Source organism: Ambystoma mexicanum, chromosome 2q, assembly GCF_040938575.1.
Source record: "Ambystoma mexicanum isolate Mex_15411 chromosome 2q, UKY_AmexF1_1, whole genome shotgun sequence".
NCBI classification, from domain to species: Eukaryota; Metazoa; Chordata; class Amphibia; order Caudata; family Ambystomatidae; genus Ambystoma; species Ambystoma mexicanum.
In genome coordinates, this window is record NC_090924.1 from 555,338,311 (window position 1) to 555,363,222 (window position 24,912).

Consider the following 24,912-nt stretch of genomic DNA (forward strand, 5'->3'; position numbering starts at 1 on the left):
TTTGCCACTCCAAAGCAGCGTCAAAACTGTGAATTTTGTCATTTGGGGAGCGAAAGCCCCGCACATGGACCCTCACACTTAGGCCTCACCACTGCGCCAGACCCGATCCAGTGCATTGGCTCTCTAAGTGCCAAGCAATAATCTCGTTAGCCCAGTGCTGCTGTGTACTCTAATAAACCTATAACCCTAGGCATCACTGCACCTAGTGACCCAGTCAAGGGGCGACAAGTCCAAGGGAAAGGTATGTTTGTCTCTATTTGGGGGTGATGGCTCATAGGATCAGTCTTTCTGCCCTTTTCGTCTCTCCTTCCAGCACATCTCATTTAATCGGCCACAAATTACAACTGGAATGTCTTATGTCCAAGAACTGGGCACCTACTACTGAGATATCCACCTTTTAACACCGTCTTCATTTTCACTAATAAATCACTGTTGTAATCTACTATATCTTTGCTTTTGGTCACATTATGCATTGCAATTTGAAAACTGCATTTTGGTTGCCCAAGTTTCTATGTTGTCTTGCATCCTTTCCGTACAACTGGGCTCTCTGTATATCTACTCTCCACCCCACTGCCAACCCCTTGGCATCCTATTCCTTCTCCCTGGTTCATACTTTGCTCTGACTGCCTCTCCATCCGACTGGTATCCACTCATTCGCCTCTCCTATAATGCATCCTTGCTGTCATGACCGGAAGTCCCAGGTGGCCTGAACAGCCTTCTTCTGAATACACAAGCCAAGTAGGCTATTCAAATCATTTCTCCAGCCAGCCTGCAGAGTAGAAGTAATGCCATTGGGCTCTCTCTGAGGCTGCAAAGGAAAATCAAAGTGATGAGTGCAATTGCATAAAGTATGCACAATTCGAGAATCCCCCCTTTTCCTAGTTAATGAAGTTACCTTGAAAAGTCAGTGAAGAAGGCAAAAGAAAGGGAAAGGAAGACTGACCCAGCAGAAAGCAGGAAACAGGTGAAAATGGGAATCCCCACAAAACAGTAGGGATGCAAGGACCTCATCCCGGGCGATACGAGGACACACTTAAGGGATTAAATAATGCAGGACGCACCACACAACAGTCAGGAGGTGGGGTACATTCAAAGCACCTGGTCCATGGTTAAGGTTCACCCAAGTGTATGCAAAGTCCCTGAATGCCAAATCCAGGAGTGAAGTTCAACCACATGTAAATAAAGTTCTCAAGACGCCAAAAAACAGAAGCAGGTCCAAAGCCAATACTTACATACAATCCATAGCCCAGATACCGTTTTTGCCAAAAACAAGAGTACAAGACGCTATCCAAAACAAGCACCTAATACACAATCCAGAAAAAAGCAATATGTGTCACGAACCAGAATTTGTATATGTGGGAGATCAGGAAACCAGAGAACACTGCTCATACTGCAAGGTACATTTGAGAATCATAGACCTGTAAAACGCTAGGGATTAAAACCCTGCATTCCGAACGTCCTGTGACTGCTATGCTTTGCACAGCAGGGTAGATGGCTATTGTACTCTGCTCTGCATAGACCTCAACAAGGTGCCACAGGATTCACCATGAATGTGGTGCTGTGACACTCTCTGTACCTTTCTTATGTTCCCTCCATACTCTCGCACTTGACCATACTCCTCACCTCTTCTTCCCCATTCTCCTCCTTTTCCTATTGAGTCTAACTACTTTTGTGAATCTCCTCTATACTGCATGCCTCATCTCCAATACTTCATTCCTCTAACCTCTTCCACTAATTTCACAGTTGAGCACGGAAATGCCCAATCTCTCTGTAATGCAACCACTTTAGTGATAATTTTGATTCTCATAGTCCCATCTGTGCATTCATGGGCTTCAAAGAGACATGGATCAACTCTTATGACTGTAACCCCAGCCACTTTGCACACTGACTCTGCTTCCTTATTGCCCTCCAACCGCCATTCCAAAATAGGATGAGGGTTTGCCTAATGATCAACAAACTTCCGCCCTCCAACTTCCTACCACCCTCCTTTGAATTCATTGCCACTTGTCACTTGGGCAATCTCAACTTCTTCATCTCTTATCTGGTCCATCTCCGTGACTCATTTCCAATGAAGCACCATAAGCACTTAGGGGAGATTTCAGCCTTCCCAAAATCTCTCCCTCCCACCAGCTTGAGCTCAAATCTCTCCTCGCCTACCACTGCCTTATTTCACTCCCGACTCATTGCCACTGGAACTCTCTTGAGCTTGCTTCTTCTCCTCCCTTTCCACACAATGAACCCCTCCCAAGGCCTTGCAAAAACACTTGCCCTCTCACACTGGCAAGTATTTCTAGGTGAGTCAAGTAACAATGCGGGCTTCCTTTCCTGTATGTTTGTTTGCAGTAACTGGGCCTTCTATGGCTCCCCTTTTGGTGACAACAGTTTGCCTATGTAATCCCATTTGCCTTGATGGCAATGTCTGGCAGTCTGATATATATATGCCTATTAGTGAAGAGAGACTGCAGGGGTGGGCTGTAGAGCAACTCTGGGACAGACGTGCACAGACACCCAGGAGTCTTTCTATCTGAAGTCAGCTTCCCTGGAGTGTGATTTCCCTAGAAAATGATTATGGAGGAGCACTCGCAAAGATCTGTAACTAGCTATCACACAAAAGGAATTGGTGTGGTATAATAATTCTTACATTACAGCAGTCACTATGTTGGGGTACACTACATCAGAGCCCCAATGCCCACATTGTGCCTTTTTGGCTAGCTGATACAGGCCTGTGCAGTATTAAATACATTTTGGCTCAAATGTGTATTGTTATGCATTGCTAATTAATCAGAAAAATGATTATCAATTTATGTATCTTTGCACTAAATAAGCTTGATTAAAAGAGAGTGGCATGGTGACATGATCTCTGATGGTGAGGTCTGAAAATGACTGACATTGTCCAGAAGGGGGTTGTTTCTGACCTTTTGATGTGTGTGGAAGCAAGATGTGGTAGGGACAATGCAATGTGCAAGACTTAAAAAGACACATGAGCTGCTTTTATTTCTTTAACAACTTTAAAGCCGGTCGCAACAGAATACATAGATAACTGTATGACAAGATAATAACAAATCTTTACAGTAGTCAATGCCCTTCATCCAGTCCCATAGGTTTCTCTCTTATCGCTTCTCCTTTTAGGAAGGATTCTTCCGTATCTGGTTGCTTTGGGGTAGAAGTTGGCACTTTGAGGGGCGTAGGAACTGCTTTGCCAGTTGTGGTTGAAAGGTGAGTGCCAGGAACTCTTGGTCGTATTCTAGAATGGGGGCCCAACAGTGAAGCGGTGGAGAGCCCCTTATTTCGCTGCTGTGCCCTTTTCCGCTACCAGGATGTCGCAGACCTTCGTCCACCAAAGCGTCAGCACGGGGCCCTTGCATGTTTTCCATTTACCGGCTGAAGTGAGTTTTGCCGCCAGGAGGAGTTGGGTTATTAATCTCGCCATTGGTCCCTTTCTTGCGTAGCTGTCTGTTTGTGGGGTTCCCAGTAAGATCACCTCTGGGTCCATTGGCAAACTACAGTGCGTGATTGATTCTATGGTACGGAGGATCTCCAGAATGTCCGCACCACTGGGAAGTCCCACAAGATGTGAAGGTATGTTCCTCGTGCCACACAATGTCTCCCAGCACTTGGCGTCTTGGGAGCACTTGAAATTGTGCAGGCGTTCCGGAGTGTAGTATCACCGGTAGAGCAGTTTATGTGCGCATTCCTTGTTTGTGACGCATCTGGTAGCTGTACTGTTCCTAGACCAGATGTCGATCCAGATTTGGTCTTCTATTGCGTGGCCCAGTTCCTTTTCCCATTGGGCCATGTATCAGGGGCGTGTGTACAGCATATTCTCTTGTAACAGTTTATATAGCCTCATAATGAGGCCTCTTCTAGAGCCCTCCTGTAGTGCTAATTCAATGGGGTGATGCGTTCAGTTGCTTCACGTTTAATCTGTGGTTGGGAAATCCAGTGGCGGATTTGTGCGTATGTGAACTTGTCTGTTTCCTGTAGGACAAATTTGGTTTTGCATTCCTCAAAGGGGGGTACTGCTCTCATACAACTGGGAAATTGTCTTCAGCCCTCCCTGATTCCAATTCCTGAAGTTAGCCACTATTACCCCGACGGTGAAGTCTGGATTTAGAAGGACTGATCGGCCAATCCCCCACTGCTTGCATGCAGGGCCAGAGGAATGCAGTAGTGAGTTTAGTGGGGTGTGAGGGGCATCTGGCTTGTTCCATAATTACCCATTTCTGGGTTTGGGTGGGAACCGACCATGCCAGAGTGTTCATTAAGCCGCCATGTAATAATTGCGGCGGTTTGGCACTCCCATCCTGCCCCATTTGGCCGCACCTGTCATTACTGTCTGTGAGATTCAAGCCTTGCCTTTTTCCATATGAACCAGGAGATTTGTTTTTGGAGGTGCCAGAGTGGTATCAAGGGGAGTTCCACTGGGAGGGCGAAGCACATGTATACGAATCTGGGCAAGAGGTTCATTTTGCAAGCCGTGATTCATCCCCGCAGCGAGATTTCTTGGCTTGCACATCTGTTGAGGTCTGACTCCAAGTCACTGAACAGGCGAGGGAAGTTTTCCGCGTAGAGGCCTTTGGGGGTTGGCGTAATCTGTACTCCCAGGTACTTTGTTTTCATGCTCCATTCCAGTGGGCATGTTCGGCGGCGGTCGTTTATTGTATTTTCAGACATGCCTATCCCCAAGGCCCCTGATTTGGGGTAATTGATGGAGAAGCCTGCCACCTGTTCGAATAGGGTCAGTTGTGCTAGATCCTCTGGCAGGGAAGAGTAGCAGTCCGTAAGTGAGTGCATTACGTCATCTGCATAGAGGCACACCTTGTATTGTTCGCACTTTGTCTACCCCTCTGATGGCCGGGTTGTTGCGGATTCTTTGGGCAAAGGGTTCTATTATTAAGGCAAAGATAAGTGGGCAGAGGGGGCATCCTTGCCTTGTCCTGCATGAGAGTGGAATTGCGGCTGAACGTCTCTGGTTCACTTTCAGGGTTGTTCTTGGAGATCTATAGTTGGCTAGGATCATTTTGTGAAAGAGAGGACCGTAACGGAACGCTTCCAGGACCAGGTCTATGAACGTCCAATCCACCTTGTCGAACGCTTTTATAGCGTCAAGAGATAGCAGTGCCATTTCGTTGTGTTTTGTCGACATCACCTCTACTAGATTAAGTGCCCGCCAGATGTTGTCCTCAGTATAAACCCTGTATGGTCCGCATCGATGAGCTCTGGGAGGGTCTTTGCCAATCTGTTCGCTAGGACTTTGGAGTATATGTTCACCTCTATGTTTAGAAGCGAGATGGGTCTGTAAGCGGCACAGTCTCTCGGGCCCTTTCCAGGCTTCAATATTAGTATGGTGGTCGATTCCTGCATTGAAGGGGTTGTCGTGCCCGATTCTCGGAAATAATTGAAACGTTCTGTTAGTGGGCCTAAAAGGGAGGCTTTGAAGAGTTTATAAAATTTGGGTGAGAAGCTGTCCGGGCCAGGGGCTCTGTGTTTCAGTGACTTTATTTCAGATTAGCAGGTCTGGGGATTGCCTATTTGCTTCTGAGAGGCTGGGCAGGGCGGCTTCCGCAATGTATTGTTTCTGCTGCCCTGTTGACCGCTGGGTGGCCTTCATGGTGTTCCTTGTGTGTGCTGTTACTAGCTGTAACTTGGCTTCTTCCGCATATTGAGTCACCACGTTAGTATCCTTCAGTCCTGTGATATGGTTTTGTGTATGGACTTTCGCCAGTTTCCTAACTAAGAATGTATTGGCTTCGTTGCCGTTGGCATAGTAGCTTTTTTTGGTTCTGCTGAGAGTTTGGGCTGTTTCTTCTGCGTAGTGTGCTTCAAGCTTGCTGCGGGCAGGACGTAAGGCTCGGGTTGCTCTGGGCGACCAGCCCTTTTTTGAGTATTGCATCTGCTGCCGCTGTGTCTTTTCTAGGGCTTCTCGTAGTTTTGAGCGACGCTTTCATTAGGCTGCTGTGTGGGCTATCCGCTCCCCCCTTATGACCGCTTTCATTGCCTCCCATCTTGTGGCGATTGTCGTTTCACTGACGCGGTTCTCCATAAAGTAATTGCGGATGGCTGCAGTCAGTGCATCTCAAAGGAACATGTCATTTAGTAGCGGGTCATAGAGGGCCCATTGAGGCAGGAGGGTCCGGGTTGTACACCTGGGGATGTTAGGATTACTGGGGCATGGTTGGAGGTTACTTTCACCCCTATTACTGTCTCATCTGTATAGAAGATAAGTTGGGGGCTCGCAAGCAGTAGGTTGATACGGGAGGAGGTGTGACGTACTTGTGAGTAAAAGGAAAAGTCTTTGATGTCTGAGTATAAGACTCTCCAGGCATCTACTACTCCACAGGATTTGAAGAGGCGCAGGAGGCCGGGGGCATTTTTGAAGTCCCTTGGTGCTGGTTGGTGGGACTTGTCCGTCACTGGGTCCGGGACCCCGTTGAAGTCCCTCCCCCACCCCATCATTATGTGGCCTTCCAGGAACGGGAGGAGTTTTGTTTCTAAGTCTATGTAGCAAGCTTCTTGTTTCTTGTTGGGGGCATAGACTGAAACTAAGGTGTAGAGCTGTCCCAACAGCTTGCCCTTTGCAGCGATATAGCAACCTTTGGGACTCCTGAGGACTTCAGGTTCTGTAAACGGGATTCCTTTAGCCAGTAGGATTGCTGTGCCCCATTATTTGGAACCACTGGACTCCAGATACTATTTAGGGAAGGCTCTCCTCCATAGACAGTGAAAGTTGGCTGCGATCATGTGGGTCTCTTGGAGGAAAATCACTGAGCCCGACATGTCACTGAGGCGTCCAGGATTCATTTGCGTTTGCTGGGGGCATTTAGGCCTCTCACGTTGAGGGTTACAAAGCAGAGCATTTGATGAGGTGGGCCCTCCTCTGGCGAGTCTGTCTCTTCTATTGGGTCAGGGGGCATTGGGTTCTGGGGGGTTTCCATTGCCATTTTATACTGTAGTTTTCTTTTCTTTCTGTCTCGACCAGGGTTTTTAACTTTTGTGAACTTGTAACATCCTTAACACCACAGCAATTGGTGGTAACCTGATTCCAGTTGGGCCCGTTGGCCATTGGGCCGGTGAGTGAAAGCACTCCTAGGTCCGGGGTGAACCGTGTAGGCTCTGAGCCATTCTTGTTTTATCTTGGGGAGCCATGATTGGCATTGTTGGGATTCTTAGGTTGTGGGGTTTTGTGGTTGTGCCTGGGGAGGTTGTTTATGATTTTAGGAGTGATTATTTTGTTTTTCCCCAGCGTGCTACTCTGACCCAGGAATTTCTTTGGGACTTTGAATAATCTCCTGGGCCTCTCAGGGGGGATGGGTTTGTAAGGTCTTCATCTGGGGTTGAGGGACTCCCCAACAAGATACCCTCAGCCTCTTCCAGTGAGGTGGTTGTGCTTAACTGGCCTTCAAAAGAGATGTTGAGAGTTGCCGTGAAGAGCCAGCAGTGTTTTTATCTTCCAGTCTTGAAGAAATGTCATCAGGGGTTTCAGTGCCCTAAGCCTTTGTATCGTTGCCGCCGCCAGCTTCTGGTAGATTTGTATTGGAGACCCTTGATAGGTTAGGCCTCCCTGTGAGTGGCTGGCGATCATAATGTCTTGCTTTGTGGAGAAGAAATGGACCCGGGTGATTACATCTGGGGGAGTGCTCGGCTCAGCAGCCTGTGGGTTCCTGCCTAGCAACAAGGATTTGTCGCAGTCTGGGAGGAGTGTTTGGAAGAGAAACATAGACTTGTAGGGCTTGGTCCGCGACTGTTGTTGGTATCCCTCGAATGCGGAAATTGATCCTCCGGGCTCTGTTTTCAATGTCCTCTTGTTTGCGTGTCATGTTTTCACTATTTTCCTTCAAAGTTTGGATTTTCCTCTGAAGCTCTGCCTGCTGATTGGTTCAGGGTTTGTTCTTTGGATCCCTCACCCTTTGTTCCATTTTACCCATGCAGTTATCGAGACCCTCCAGCTTGGATGACATTTCGGTCACGCATTTCCTAAATTCTGATTTTATGTCCGCTAGGAGGGATTGTATGTCCTCTTTAGTGGCCCAGTGACCAGTTGGTCTATCAGGAGAGTGAGTTAGGGCTCTTCCTGGATCTGGCTTTTTGTTCTTGTTTTGTGGTTGCAACATGGTGGCGATATATGTTGTCTTTTGAGGTTTGGGTTGCTTTGACATTGTGGCCGGGGTGTTCCGGTGTGTGGTACCACATTGGCTTGAAGGCGTGTTCTGGTTTCTGCATTCGTCCCCTATTCCTCCTCTGCGATGCTCTTCGTCTGTTGTGGCCTGGCTGGGAGGCAGGGCGCTTTTATTGATGGTTTGCCCTCTTCCCCCACTCCTCTGCTGGCTGGTAGTCTGTGGGTCCCTTTGTGCCCCCTCGGGCAGGTGGAGGGGTCCACTCCATTGGTGGTGAAGGGGGAGGAGGGTCAGCTGTGAAGGCCCTCAATCCCCTTTCCAGTGTGAGGCTTGGCCTTCTGGGTGTTTGATTTTAGGAGCCCCTAGGGGGAGCAGTTTGTGCCTCAGGTGCTGGTTGTGCGCTGGGGGGGGGGCTTAACTTTGGGCTGGTTCACGTTGCTGGGCACCCGGGAGGTACTACCGCCTCACCGCTGTTTAATATGGCTTCATCCCTGGCTGGTAGTCTGTAGGACCCTCTCTGCCCGCCCCGGGTGGATGGAGGGGCCCACTCCGTTGATGCTGCGGGGGGTTTAGCTGTAATGGCCCACCAACCCCCTTCCCCAAGTGTCAGGCTTGCACTGCTGAGCGTTTGCTTTGCCTCCCTGGATAACTGCCTCCTCCTGCCACGGACCGGCACAGCTGTTGGAGAATGGCGAGGATCTCTGTCATGGAGGTGCCGGTCTACGGTCTCTTTGTGCTTCTACACCGTTCTGCCTACTGTGGCGAAGATTGGCTGCAACCTTCGTGTGCTCTCTCTGCCACAGTGGGGAAGCTTCCAGATCCCCGATCACCTCGCTGGGATGTCGCAGTGTAGCAGCCCGCTGATTTCCATTGGTGTTAGGGAGAATTCTCTGTAAAGGCTAATTTCCCAAACCTAGTGAGTCCCCCAGCAGTTTTGCTGGATTTTTGGGGTTTATGTTTTTCTCCTGCTAAGAGTGAGACTCTTTTCCTCCCACTCTTAGACATGATTTGAGGTGTTCCTTTGACTTTGTATGTGTTTTATGGGCTATGGGGTCCTTTACCCCATAGGGCTTCATGTGTTTTTGGTATGTGGGTTACACAGCACCCTCCGTGCCGTAACCCAGGGGTGTCGTAGCGACCCCCAAACATAGACTCCATACCCTGGGACTGACTACTGTCCCCCAGGGCATGTAAAGTCACCATTGGCTTTACTAGTCTCAAATTGTGAACAGAACCAGTACAAACCATCCTATCGTGGAGGTACTGGTCGGGGCAATTCGATTGCCCCGGGGTCTGTTGTTCGAGGGGGCACTGTCCAGTCCCCCCCGACCGAGTTTTGGCTGGTGGCAGTGGATACTACTTTTTATATTCGACCGCGAATATATTCCTATGGGATTTTCCCATTGTTCGAGGCTACCACTTTTTAACATAGCCTCGAACGTACTGCCGGTTTATTAAATGAATATAAATTCACTGGTTGGTATTTTTTTGCCGAAACTTGGTTCCAAAATGGCGTTTGTGTTCGCTTCTGTGACTCCAACCCAAGTCGAGCCCTTTGTTCCACTTTTTGGCGGGCTTCTCCACAGAAGCTTCCAAAAGTGGTGCCACTCTGTCTGGGTACCACAGGGGGTGTGGGAGGGGGTTTAGGCACCCTGGACTGAGTTGCCTCGGCAACTCAAGTCGCACTCTTGTGTGATTGGCCCAAGTGGTGAGCCGCCCGGCTCACCACTTAGCATGTTTGATTGACAGCTAGGCTGAATGAATGGGGGTTTTCTGCATAAAAGCAGGGCTTTGGGGACTGGAACTTTAGAAGTCGCCACAGGACCTAAAGAATCCGAGGAGGGAGAAGCCAAGCCGACCTGCAACGACGACACCACCGGTGGAGCCCTGCTGAACCGTCACACCACTTTTCCCGACGACAGAGGAGATCTCCAGTCCGGAGAGTCTTCTTCCTTTGACTGGTGGGGATGACCAGTTTGCCCGTCTTTTCGCCTCCCTGGACCATCTCGTGGCCACCTTGCCCGTGCCAAGCACCCGGGCAATCGGAATACCACGGTTTACCACTACCGCGAAGAAAAGGGTGGTACCTTGTAACGGGGAAACTCCGCGGCTGGTTTCTTCCCTGGCAGTGCAACGACCTTCAGCTTTCCTCCACGTCGAGACCTCCTCTTCCTCTGGACGAAACACCGACTTGCACCCGCTGCCAGGAACAACTGCCCCCGCTGGAGCGTTCTTCCCACTCTCAGGTACTGTGTCCCGCCTGGCTTCCCTTGCGACAGATCGTTCGGGGTGACAGTAAATCCTCGACTTTCTAACCTGGGCTAGCCTGGGACCTGTTAACTAACTTTTCCTGACTTGATCTCAATCTTTTGTGAACTTTCTACAAAGACTCTTTGGGCATAACCCCACTGTGTGATCCTGGACACATTTTGCTTGCTCTCTCTAAGAGTGGGCCTGGCATTTGAACTTCCTTGCTCTTCAGTAGACTTTGCCTAATCTGCTTCACTGTGGGTCTTTGAAAAGTATTCAAATTTGTGTGCTTTCATAACCCTGCCTTTTTCCCTCCCTTTTTAATAACTTATTAGAGTGCCATCTTATGTTAAGCGCTCACCTCTGTCTGAAAATAAGTGGTATTTCTCACTAAGACTTGTCTAATAAGAAATTAGGGTTGTATATATATATAATAGTGACTGTGTGTTGAATTTATTTACCTCTTTGTGCTGGTGCAAATCACAAGTGTGTTTTTAAATAAACAATTATATACTTTTACACCAAAGCTCTGGTCAGTGTTTGCTTGTGCTACTGTATCTCTGTACCTATTGTGTATACTCTATATACTGCCTAACTCATCTTGAGAGAAGTCTGACTGCTCAGCCACAGCTACCAGGTAAATATGGGTGGTACAGACTGCTACCAATTGGGTTTACTGCCAATCACCTGTAGTCCTAAATCTTTTGCAGTGGTCCCTAAGGAAACTGCACAGGTTTCTGCCTAACATCTGGGCTCCTCCTCCTCCTCCTCCTCATTACCCGCACACCGTTGCTTACCTGAGGTGTGACGGTACCGTCCCGTTCTAGGCGGGGGCATCGGCCCAGTTGCAGGTGGGCTTGCGGTTGGACTGGAGCCTGCTGTCCTTCGTGCCTTAAATGGCGGCCGCCATCTTGCAAGCTGCTGGTGAGGGGGAATCCAGACTTTTCTCAGGGTTAATGGTGTTTGTGGGTGCCGGTTTCCCCCTTGAATCCAGCGACTCATTCCCTAGGCATACTGCTTCCATGGACGTTGTAGCTGGGCCTGGCTCTGGCTCGTTTTCAATGCGTTTTTGTCCCGGAGCCTACACAGAGCTCTTAAAGAAGCGTCTGCATTGCTGACGCTTCAAGCCACGTACCCCAGCCCCCACACACACACACGAGCTGCTTTTTGTATATTCCTGAAAGGATCATTAGTGAGGGGCTGGGCTGGCGGGACAGCTGAAGGAGCACAATACCTGTAGCATCCTTGGTTATTGTGGCCACAACCCATGAGCCCCAAAAGACCAGAACTAGTTGCCCTTCAAGTATATTTAGCGCAGAAGTGGCAGACTTTGGATCGTTTATGTATATTAAAAGTCCAACTATTCCATGTTCATTAATGTTTATTGAGCTGGGAGCAGGCCACAGGCTGTAACCACTTTTCTGTGCCTTCTGTCACCCCTGGTGTACAACACAGATCATTAGCCAGGGACCGGCCAAGAGTAAAAGGTATGAAAGATTGGCTCTAAAGAAAGAAAGTGCTTGCAAAAGTACTCTGTTTACTATATTTCTGCACCATTGTTTCAGTTTGCAGCAAACTATATTCTGTTAGATAACTTCCTACACCATGTAATCCTTTTGCTGAAGAGGTCCAACCACTAACTCACCCATTGACAATGCTAGCAATGTGTCTTCATGCACCAACATATTTTTTCAATAAAAAATATATTATGCCATCATGCTATCGAGTTCATGTGCTGAGTGCATTTCTCTTGGGTTGAGTAGATAAACTAAGTTTCTTGACCTGCATGTCTAGTAGTATTTTTAACATATTCTTAGCCCTCAGCTTCCTCTTCTTATCCTCTATCCTCCACTTCAGCATTACATGCCCCTGCCGCCCAGCTCCAGCTCCAATCTCGCTGATCTCTAAACGGAATTTCAAGCCTGATCCCTTGGCCTCCAACCTAGATGAAGTCCGGTCCTCTCTTTTCTTATTTGTTCCTCCCCAGGGCTCCTCTATTGAACAGGCCTCTGGAGACATTAACCTTGCTCTTCGCTCTCCAATATATTGCCACTATCCCACTCATTTCTTCACCCTTTCTGCCCCACACCCTGGATCACTGCCCAAACGCGGCCCCTCAAACCACCTTTGCAAGAATAAAAAGAATACGGTTTATAGTGATAAGGTCGAAAAACATAATGTCGAAAGTCAAAATGTCGAAAACATAATGTTGAAAAAAAAAATTTCAAATGTCTTTTTTTCTTTGTTTTTTGTTCGAAATGGGCGGGTTCCCCCCCAACCTCCCTTTTTTAATTTCTTTTTCTGTTTTAACCTTTTTTTTTACTTCTGGAACCCAAAAAAACCCTGTAAATAAAAAAATAAAGCATTCGAAAAAAAAAATGTAGACATTCTTTTTTCGACATTTTTGTAATTCGACATTATGTTTTCGAGATTATAACTTAACACCAAAGAATACATTTAGATATATTTACTTTTCTCTAGTTTACTGCTTGCATTACAGTGAATGTAAAGTTATATATGTATACCTCTTCATTGCACCGCTTTATTTGCAGTCTGGAATTCCTGGGACATATAACATCGAACCATTGCAAGTGTCTACTGATCCTATTAAAAAAAGTATTTAGCTGCATAAAAGACTGGCAGGTGAAACTATTAAGGTTTAATAGTTATTGTGTTTAATTCTCTCTGCTTTCTTTCTGCTTCAGGTTGGATCTTATCTGAAGACGCCTAAGTATCCCATATGGGTGGTGTGCAGTGAAAGCCACTTCAGTGTTATATTTTGCTTGCGGAAAGAGCTCATGAACGACTGGAAAATGGAAAGGAGGTTTGACCTGTATTACTATGATGGCCTAGCACAACAGCAGGAGGAAATACGTTTAACAGTTGGTAAGTCATCAAGCATGAATAAAAAGTCAAAGATGATTCATACAGAATAGTGTACCCTAATTGGTCAACAGAGTATATGTAAATATCACTAACCAGATTCTTGGTTTTTCAGAGTGTGTGGATGTACCATCTCACCAAACAGATTATCTTGGTTGAGATGTGTTTGATCCACAGTTGATTCAGAATGAATAATAGTTTATAGATTGTACACCTAAAGTAATAACCTATTTTTACAAGTGCTCCATCGGAAGGGGTTCAGATCTGAGACGTAAAGGTTGAAAAGCATCCGTAATGACCCCAAAAATAGATTGTTTAATACCAGTGGCTTAACACAAACTGAAGTTGCTTCCTGCAAGCCCTGCTGAGGCCCTCCAAGCTTCTCGAAAAAGCATGTTCTGCGCCACAGACTCATGCTAGCCTGGGCCACCACTCGTGCGTAATGGTTGATTATCATGCTGCCGATGCGCACTGCGGAAAGCACGAAGGGGCACCTTAAACCTAACATAGAAACAAGAGGATGGTGCCTGGCCTCTGACACCCACTTGTTCCAGCCACCAATGTATGCGTCCAGTAATGATGTTGTGCACATTGCAATAATGAAAGCAGCTTTTGGTTCAAGGGGTTGGGCGGCTCCTGAGAGGGCATTTGCATTATACAGTTTAAGCTGAGTATCTTTAGTGTAGGGGCATCTTCCACAATTTAGCGTAAGCAAGCATAGCAAGAGAGCCCTAGTAATGATGGGGAAATCAGGTGTTTCTACCGAGAAAATATTTAAAATAATCTGTTGAAATGGTGCATTTTACAGCATATTTTTTGCGGTAAATTGGTAAAAAAGTAATTGGGGCTAATTTTCATTCAGGCGCAAATGCTGGGGATCCGTATGGAGCTCGCCAGCATTATGCACCAGGGATCCATTGTAAATGCTGCCTATGTGTATACGTGACTGCTCCCGCCTGCCAAATTACACGCTTGATTAAAATGAGCTCCAAAGAATTTACAATTGGTTCTCTAGGGTAAAAATATCTAGTAGATGTCATGTCACCAACAGCATACAGAAGAGCACATGGCCACATTTTCATGATGAGTTCACAACATATGCCAGCAAGTCATTTTTAAGCCGTTGGGCCCACACTACATTGCCAGTGTAAATCATTTTATGAATCCAAGTCTATAATAAATGCCAGCATTTCTAGTTTAAAGCACTTTGATTGTGAGGCCACAATTGATGCCATTATGGTCACTGTAAATAACCTTTATAAAACTGCAAACAAAATGTAAGCCTGTATTGTCGCTGTAGGTTACTTTTGTGAAGCTGTGGCCACAGTATATGTCAGTATGGTCATTGCAAATCACGTTGATGAAGCTGCAGATACAATCTTTTCCAAAATTCTCAATGTAGCAAATTGAATGATGTTGCTCAAACAGTATAAGATAGCATTATCACTATCTTATAGTGTAAGAGGTAGGGCTAGGGGACACCATCATGGAATAACTTCCATGATGGTGTCCCCTACCACCAAACACATGGACGCATTGCACCCACCCACACATCACCCACACCACACACAAACATGACTCACACAATAAATCTGAAGCAAGAAGCAAGGACATGTGCAGACTTGAACTCTGCCGGTGCAGGAAGTACAGAACCAGAAGACAGGCCTTCTCTGTCTACACCCCAGACACTGGAATCTCTTCCCTGTCAACACCAGACATGCCATCTTGCTTTTATATTTCAGGAAGGAGCTTAAGGCCCTCGTCTTCAAGGAATGGCTTCCACCTAATACATAGGGTCGCATGCCCGCCACTCTCCAGCTAATCTAACACTCGGCTATCTGCTCCCCCTTGTTTCATCTCTTAGTTACATATAGATCCTTTGCTGCCAAATCCGCTGCCTTCCCCGCTCCCTTGTATTGATACTTTGTGATCTGCTTCCTTCAAAGCGTACTTCAGCCTATGACTTGCGAAGTGCTTCGTTGCTTCCCGAAGCTAGGTCCATGCTCAATAAATACCCTAATAATAATAATAATCATGAGACTGCAAACATTTATAAGATCTTAGATGGTCTTGCTTGCATCTATTCTGCATATTTGAAACACATTCCTCTGGCTCAGTTTGTAAATAGACCACTGTTTCTGAATAAAATATTATAATGGATTGTTTCCTTCCATGGTTATATTCTCTGGCTTTGGAGCACTTTCTGAAACCTCTTCCCAGCAGGGGGCACGATGCGGTCTGGCATTGAGGATCCTCAAGTTGTTGGCTTTGGGACCAGATGTGACATAGACTTTGGTACACAGAGCACGCTCAGCACCCTATGACCTCCCTTCCTTTTTTCTGCATCTTCAGCTTGCTACTTTGGAACATGCCTCAGAGAAATGCTGTGATACACTCAAAATAATGTGTCTAATTTCTTCATAAAACTCGAATATGCCGACTCCTCAACCTTCAGGTTTTAAAAAGTGTTGAGATTGTGGCGCTAATACATGGTTGACTGACCCTCACAGAATTTCTCTGGTCCCTCTGTACCAACCATATTGTGGCAGAATGCAGCTCATGTCAATCCATGATTCCTAAAGCCTTCAAAGGTAGCTCCTCCAAAAAGTTGTTCGGCCGTTCAATTGCAAAGTCGACAAGTTTGATTCTGTCGTAGTGAAGACCTGATTATGCCAAGAACTGCGCAGCCGGGAAATCACTGGGACTGGAGAGCAAACAGTAAAAAAAAAACACTGTAAACATTCCCCCTCAACAAGCTATTTCCTTCATTCATCTTCTTTTTTGTCCAAAAAGAAGAGAAGGCACTCATCCTCGGACTCTTCACTGGAACAAGTATGTTCCTCTCAAGATGATGCAGGTCTTCGAGAAAGTGGGTCCACCCACTCTATGCTCCTCCAGGAAGAAGACCATTGAGCACACGACGCCCAAAGGAATGCTGGCACAGGCTCGGATCACCAACCTCCTTGTGCGCTTAAAAGCCCGGGAGCAGAGATTCCAAGATGGCCATGAATATATAGAGTTGCGGCTGTGTGAACTCCGACCCCGTAGCATTCTTCACGACCGGCAGTAGCACGGATCCCTCTGTGATGGGGGTTCCCTGAAGGCCAGTGCACAGGGGCACCATCGCAGAAGCAGTTAGGAAGATAACCACTGCACCAGGACAGGTGGAACGCGGCGTGAAGGTGGGTGCACACTCCACCCTCCCCAGCGGGACTAGTGCTGGGCCGGCCCCGGCTGCACCATAGCAGTCGCGGGCTCCCCAATACGGCGCACATAGCGGGGTGCATCTCCCACATGCCGAGGCTGTAGAGGAGTTCCAAAATATGGCCTGCACTCCAGCCACCCATTTTGAAATGCCACGAACACTCACACCAAGATATGTGACGTATGATGAACAAATAAACCAGCAGAGAGCCGCGGTAGGACTCTGTCCAGTGCCCATCAGAAAAGCAACACTCCTTGAAATGCCAATAACAAGACAACCATGGACAGTAAGGTATCCCTTGAGACAACCCTACCAACAAATGACACAAAATGAAGATAGCTTAAATACTGACCCAGAGGAAACTCAAAAGGCCTTAATTGAAGAATTAGGGTGACATCACGGAGGCCCGGACAGACTCACAAATGAAAGAAACGACAATCAAAGAATGGCACACAGAGACAAAACGTCATGAATAAAGACATCATGAATTTAGAAAGAGAGACAATGATGAAATATAAAGAAACTTAAACCGTAAGCAGGATGACGATTTTCAACCAGCTAATGCCTGTACAAATGCTTGTAACGCAAGAAGCTAAGAAAATAGTGAGGCTTGCTATGCTTAGTAAGAAGAATAGAGCGGCAAGCGCCATATATATATATTTCTGAGGCGTGTGGAATCTGCTTAGATCACATGCTGTGCATAGGCCGACATCTAGTGGAAGCTGCAGAGTATTACAGTTTGTTTTTCGAAACTCGAAAATGGGCGTCGACACAGGGCGTGCCAGTAATACTATCCCTAGTGTGACGTCCACTGTACCCAAGATCCGTCACGCGTCTAGGATCCTCAGATTGTTTTTTTCCGCCATACTGGTCGGAAGCATTTTGCGGAGTCCCCTGGCCTTAGCCATACTTTTGCTAAAATTTAAAATAATAATCTATTGACATCCTTCCCCACCCCAACGTCGAACTTTGACACTCGACGCCGGCTGGAGAAGAAATCGACCGTCGGCTGCTGCACAACGGATTTGGGCCTCGGAAGGCCGCTGGCCTCGGCCCGGGCCTTGGAAGGCCTCTGGCCTCGGCCCTGCAAGTAGGGAGAGTGGGGGGTGGTACATACTCTACACTCTTGGTATATAGGTACACCTTATACATTTCCTACACTTAACAGCCCGCTGCCTCAAGGTGCGTATGGAGGGTACCCCTTTTCAATTCTGCCCCAAGTGCAATCACAAATACCCTTGGGTCGACAGGCACGCCACGTGCAATCTCTGCTTGCCGAGGGACCACCCCGAAGCGAACTGCAGAGCGTGTAGTAGGTTTAAACCTAAGACACTTAAGGACCGTTCGACGAAGCGTTGGGCCCACCACGCCAGGCAGGCGGCCATGGCAGCGGAGAGCGCCTTCAGCGACGGCAGCGACGCTGTACTTTCGGACGGCGAGGGCATTACGGCGTCGAAATACAGCCGAGCGCAGGTCCCCGACCTCAGAAGGTCGTCCGGCGGGGCGGCTATGGGGAAGACCCCCGGCGACACAAGCGCTTCACATACTACACACACTAAACACACTAAGTCCAACCGAGACTCAACGACGTCGAGTTCTCGGAAAGAGGCACAAACAGAACGTTCCGATTCGGTGTCCTCTGGGCGCTCTCGATCAAGATCGCCACATGACTCCAGGCAATCATCCACTCTTGCCAAGAGTGCCTCTCTCCCTAGGCTAACAGAAGTTCGATCGTCGGAAGACGAATACGACTTCCACCCCCAGGCCGCGCTCCAGGAGTCGGAGCCCGCAGTTAAAGCCAGCAAGGCCCCACGCTCGAAGGACAGGGACACCACCCCCGATCCTCGACGCCATGCGTCGAAAACCTCCGGAGCCACTAAAGGACAGGGAAAACATTTTTCCACGCACGGGGAGGGGGGAAAACAGCAGAAGAAACAACCTTTGCACTCTTCCACACCTGTGAAACACACCACTCCCCCTAAACAGACAGACAAAACCAGGTCTGCTGATATGTCTAAGACCAGCAAAGCTACTCAGGATAAATCCCATAGACTTGCTGAGAGAGTCATTCCCAGTTCCAAAAAATGGTCCAGTGAAGACATAGATAGGGTCATGTCAAGAATGTCTTCTTTGGCTGATTTTTATGATAAAAATCCAGAACATTTCCTCTCGTATGATCCACAGGGGGCGACACCCTCAGGCTCTACTGATCCTATCCCCCCGAGTAAAAAGCCCCGGTTTGAAACTCCGATGAGGTCAGAACCCTTCGAGGTACAACCATACGCAAGACCATACTCACTGTATCAAGGAGAGGCTTCCTTTGGTGAGGACCAAGAATTTGGCATGGTAGAAGAGCAAACCGGGACGGGCTACTATGGGGATGATGAGGACCAGGAAGAGGACGAGGAAGACCCGGAAACATTCAGAGTAGATTCCCCGGTAGAGAACAAAGCCCCAGTTACCGACTCCCCGGTCGATAACCAACCCCTCCTAAACGAGGTTCTCGCACGCGCAGCAGAACATTTCCACATTGACACCCACGGTGTCCAGGAGGAGAGGGACTTCGCAGAAGAGTTAGTGGGAGAAAGGAGGCCTGTTGCCCAGACCATCCCTATCCTTAAGTCCATTCAGCGGAGAATAGATCCGTCCCTGGTGAACCCGAACCTCACCAGAGCAGTCAACCCCAGGGTTGAAAAACTTTTCAGGGCGGCCCAGTCTGACCCTCTCTATATAAGAGGACATCTGAAGCCAGACTCCCTAGTGGTCACTAACACTCGTAAGAGGGCTGGAACACCCTTGTCATCGTCCGAAGCTCCTCCTGACAAGGAGAGCAAAAAACGATACTGTTTCGGCAGGAAAGTAGCCTCAACATCCGCCTGTCAAGCAAGGATTGCTAACTCCACCACCCTGTTGGCCAGCTACAACTGCCATCAGTGGGAAGAAGTCGTGGCACTCATAGCCTCTGCTCCTGAACCTTTAAAGGGCCAGTTAGCTCGGATTTCCGCAGAGGGTAGAGCCGTGTCTGGTTGAAAGCAACCTTCGACGCCGCGGACAACGCAGGCAGATTGATAGCGGAAGGCACTGTTATCAAAAGACATGCGTGGTTACGGCAGTCTGGTTTTAAGGCAGAAACCCAGGCATCATTGTTAGACAAACCGGTTGAAACCGATCTGTTGTTTGGTAAGGCGGTCGAAGACACACTGAAGAATGCCAAGGACGAATATGAAACACTCAAGTCCCTTGGCCAGTTAACCAATAAACCCCCTAACCAGAGAGGAAATAGTAATTTTCGTCACCCACGCGGCCAAAAGTCCCAAAGAGTATCTAACTATTCCCAGGGGCAGGGTACACAGTGGAACAACAACCAACAGTCTACCCAGGGTTACGGCAGGGGTAATAGGAGAGGTTGTGGTAAAGGCAGAGGCAGCCCCAGCAAGGGAGGCGGCACGCCTCCACCAAAGCAGTGACGCTCAGTTCAGGGTCCCTTCTCACGCAACCCCAGTAGGGGGACGCATTTCCAACTTCACCCAGGCTTGGGAAGGGATCACATCAGACAGATGGGTGCTGTCAACAGTATCCACAGGATATTGTATAGAGCTACTGCAGCGTCCCCGGAACCATCCTCCACGACAAAGAGTATACTCTTTAGAACATCAGAAGATTCTCCTCGAGGAGATCGCCATTCTGCTAGAAAAGGACGCGATAGAACTCGTCCCGGGACACCAGGCAAACAAGGGTATTTATTCAACTTACTTCTTTGTGCCAAAGAAAGATTTGACAATGCGCCCAGTATTGGATTTACAGCCTGCCAACAAGTATGTCAAGCCCCAAACACTTTGTATGACCACGCTACAAGAGGTAATCCCCCTCCTAAAAAAGGGGGATTACATGGCAACCTTGGATATGAAAGATGCTTATTTTCATATTTCCATGTTCCCAGCGCACAGAAAGTATTTGCGCTTCAAGGTGGACAGTCGACACTACCAATTCAAGGTACTGCCCTTCGGGATAGCTTCAGCACCAAGGGTATTCACCAAGGTACTGGCGGTGGCGGCTGCACATCTACGCAGGGAGGCAATCCCAGTGTACCCTTATCTGGACGACTGGCTCATAACGGGGGAAACCCCAGGAATTTGCAGGACAAACATTCAAAGGACTATCGACCTCCTCCACGAGTTAGGCTTCTCAATCAACGAGAAAAAGTCAAGCCTAGTGCCAAGCACCTCAAAACAATTCCTAGGAGCAATCCTAGATACCCAAGAGGGGTTGACCTTTCCTTCAGAAGAAAGAATTCGGAATATACTACTGCAAATTCCGCATTATCAGTCCGGTCAACAAATAACGGTACGCAAAGCAATGCGTTTACTGGGCATGATGGCGTCATGTATTTACCTGGTCCCCCACGCGCGCCTGCGCTTGCGTCCCATGCAGGAATGGTTGGCGAAACAGTGGTCTCAGGCAAGTGGTCAGTGGGACGATCTAGTGGTCGTTTCGCCAACACTGGTACAAAGCCTTCACTGGTGGACAAGAGAGAATCTCGCACAGGGGAAACCCTTTTACGATCCCGAAGTACAGGCAGTAGTCACTACAGATGCATGTCTGACGGGGTGGGGAGCTCACCATCTCCACCACACAGCTCAGGGTCTCTGGTCTCACTCAGTGGCCAAGAACCACATCAACCTGCTAGAGCTTCTGGCAGTATTCAGAGCGCTTCAGGCGTTCGAGCCCCATCTACTAAACCTGTCAGTGCAAATCCGGACAGACAGCACAACAGCCATGTTCTACCTGAACAAGCAAGGAGGGACTCGCTCGCCAAATCTATCCAAGCGTGCCCAGAAAATCTGGATATGGGCACTCAGACGGAACATCTTCCTGTCATCACAACATGTTCCAGGGGAGCTCAATTCCCTAGCGGATGCTCTGAGCAGAGACTCCCTCCCAGAGGAACACAAATGGGTTCTACACAGAGAGGTCGTAGAAGATATCTTCTCTCAGTGGGGTTTCCCCACTATAGACTTATTCGCCACAAGCGAAAACAGACAATGCCCATGATTTGCATCCAGGTTCCCCCAACCAGACTCCCAGGGGAACGCCCTGTGGATGAACTGGTCAGGGATGTTTGCGTACGCTTTTCCACAAACTCCTCTCATCAGGAAAGTGGTGAACAAGATGAACAGAGAGTCGATGACGCTCGTCCTAGTTGCTCCCATGTGGGCAAGACAACCGTGGTTCCCACACCTATGCAGGATGGCGGTGTGCGAGCCCATCAAACTTCCAGCCTGGTACAACCTACTGTCCCAGCACCAAGGTCAAACAGTGCACCAGCAACCCAACTCAATGAACCTGGCAGCATGGCTTCTGAGGTCATAGAGTTTGAACATCTCAATTTGCTACAGAGGTGTATGGACATCCTAAAGGAGTCTAGGAAACCAAACACAAGGCACTGTTACTTTGACAAGTGGAAGAGGTTCGTTATCTGGTGCCAGAGTAGACAAATCAACCCGGTTGATTGCACTCCTTCCACTATTGTTACATACATGCTCCACCTGCTAGATGCAGGATTGGTTTTTAACTCATTGAAAGTACACCTGGCAGCCCTGTCGGCTTACACCACTTCCCATAGCAAGGTTTCGTGATGGAAAGTACCAGTAGTTAAAGCCTTCATGGAAGGAGTAAAGAGACTTCACCCTCCTATTTCAAACCCACCAGCAGGGTGGGACCTTAATGTGGTGCTAGCCAAGCTCATGGGCCCCCCTTTCGAACCCATGAATAAAAGCAGTCTCAAACACCTGACTTATAAAACAGCCTTCTTAGTAGCTATTACTTCTATAAGAAGGGTCAGTGAAATTCAGGCTCTGTCAGTGCGGGATCCATTCTTTACTGTCCATGAAGACAAACTGGTTTTACGCACACACCCTAGGTTCTCACCTAAATTTATATCAAAATTCCATGTAAACCAGTCCATCGAGCTTCCGGCTTTCTTCCAGGACCCGCAAAGCTCGGCTGAGGTGAAACTACACACCCTAGATGTGCGTAGGGCGGTCCTCTACTATGTAAATAAAACCAGACCGCTAAGAAAAACAGATCAATTGTTTGTCTCCGTAGCTACAGGCAGAGAGGGGGATTGCGTCTCTAAAGGTGCCATCTCGAAGTGGATTATTAACTGTATCCAGCTGTGTTACTCACTCTCTGAAAGAACTCTGCCTTTCACGCCAAGAGCCCACTCTACTAGAGGCATTGGGGCCACTCTGGCTTTCATCGCAAATGTACCCCTTGACACCATTTGCAAAGCAGCTACTTGGAGCTCTATTCACACTTTTACTCAGCATTACTGCATTGACACCCATTCCAAGGCAGATACACAATTGGGACAAGCGGTTCTAAGACACTTATTTGCTCATGACCCTTCTCACATCCCACCTCCTTCTTCAGGTACTGCTCGCTAATCTATGCACAGCATGTGATCTAAGCAGATTCCACAAGCCTCAGAAGGGATACATTACTCACCGTAATTGTATTTCTGGTGCTTGTATCTGCTTAGATTCACGTGCGACCCACCCTTCCTCCTCTCTGAGAGAAGGCGCATGATTGCTTGTAGTCTTACCTTTCTGTCTATCTGCTTGGATTATCTGTACTCACGCTACTCCTCATGCTACCTCATGTCAGAAAAAATACGATCTGAGGATCCTAGATGCGTGAGGGATCTTGGGTACAGTGGAAGTCACGCTAGGGATAGTATTACTGGCACGCCCTGTGTCGACACCCATTTTCGAGTTTCAAAAAACAAACTGTAATACTCCGCAGCTTCCACTAGATGTCGGCCTATGCACAGCATGTGAATCTAAGCAGATACAACCATCAGAAATACGATTACGGTGAGTAATGTATCCCATATATATATATATATACATATATATATATCTACCTCAACAAAGCACACTATATAAGTGCGAGTCCACTTTATACAAAAGCGGAATTAACCCAGGTTACAAAGGGTCAAACAGGACGGGATTCATATGCCAGTTAAACAAGAAGAGACGGCGAAATCGAAATTCAACAAGAGCAGCCCGCGCCTGGGAAGTTGAGGTCAAACCAAAAAAGGGAGGCGGATAGCAGCTCCGGAGAATCGAAAATTAGGAGCAGAGCAGCCTGTCCGTGAAGGTCAAGATAAGGAGGTTCAGGCAGGTGCCAGACCAAAATGAGAATTAAATGCACAAATAGAAGGAAGAAGAAGCAGATTCACGGTGTGCTAACACATGATCAGCCAAGCGCGAAGAGGCACCAGCGTCTGATGTCACCCAAAACAGGAGATACCATAACTTTCCTGTCGAGAAGATACATTTTCGAGGCCGACCACAGCCAACTAATTGACACATAGCCATTTGAGTACTGATTGATGGAAGGGAGGCTGGGTGAATCTTAGGGCATCCTGCACCTGGTTGACCATTCTGCATGCTGCTAATTAAAGGGGAGATTTATGCTTGGGGTGTAGCCGACCCAATCACAATGGACCAAATAATCTAGGGTCCTACAGATAGTAGAACCAATGGGACGTCGTACTTTTAGTGACGTCTACATGAGTAATGTAAGGGGGAAGGGCCTAGACGCCCTCCTGATAAGTTAACCAATCCTCACACTCCAGCTATCTTGTCTTAAAGGTACTCGAGGGCGAGCTCTGACTCTATGGGCCGGTCAGGGGTCACTCTCCCTCCCGTACACTTGGTAGCAGAGGATGATTGGAAACCATTGATTATTGATTAAGATAAGACACATATTGGCCACCGACACGAAGTAACTCTGGGTCTTCGACAATATCGCGAGTTCTTCGCGATTCGGCAGAGTAGACTGTGAGGCTCCCCGTGGACAATGGTAGTGTAACCAACCTAATACTGCAGCTGGGCAGAAGGGACCCGTTTTAAAAACACATCCCTTCCCATTCCTACGGGCAGCTAATCGGACGAAAAACCTGAAGGAGGCGGTAATAGAGGCGGTGATCCCGAGAGCCTAGAGACGAACGGTGAGTGAAACAAAAAAATGTAGTGCTTTGGCAAATGACTTGCGCCTTAGAACATGTAAAGGGAAAAGGTAATGGAGGGAGGAGGAAAAACAAAATAGTCAGAAGTAGAGAAGACTGTAAATATATAAGGGGATAATGACTCGAAAATAATTCAGAAAACAGAGAATACTGGGGTGGACATCCGAGAAAATAGAGGATACCGGGGCAGACACCTGAGAAAAGAGAGAGGGATACCGGGGCGGACACCCGAGAAGAGAGAGGATAGGCCTTATTCCTGCGCTTTAACATAACGTAAACCCAGAGTCCCACATAATATGGAACAACTAGGCTACCACCACGGTTAAAGATGTCGTGAACGGGGTTCGTTTAAACTCCATGTAGGGGTAATGATATTTGTGTCCAGCTGGTGTCTGTCTAGTATGTTAAGTGTTTGTCCTATATGT

General features: G+C 47.9%; 1 protein-coding gene across 1 annotated transcript in view; it reads left to right on the forward strand.

Moving 5' to 3' along the window:
* Nucleotides 1–24,912, forward strand: part of MINDY4 (MINDY lysine 48 deubiquitinase 4) — a 1,976,984-nt gene that overhangs the window by 1,816,578 nt on the left and 135,494 nt on the right. Inside the window, exon 16 of the mRNA XM_069647706.1 lies at nucleotides 13,070–13,250. Coding sequence (XP_069503807.1) covers nucleotides 13,070–13,250 — 181 coding nt within the window. The remainder of the gene's footprint in view (nucleotides 1–13,069; nucleotides 13,251–24,912) is intronic.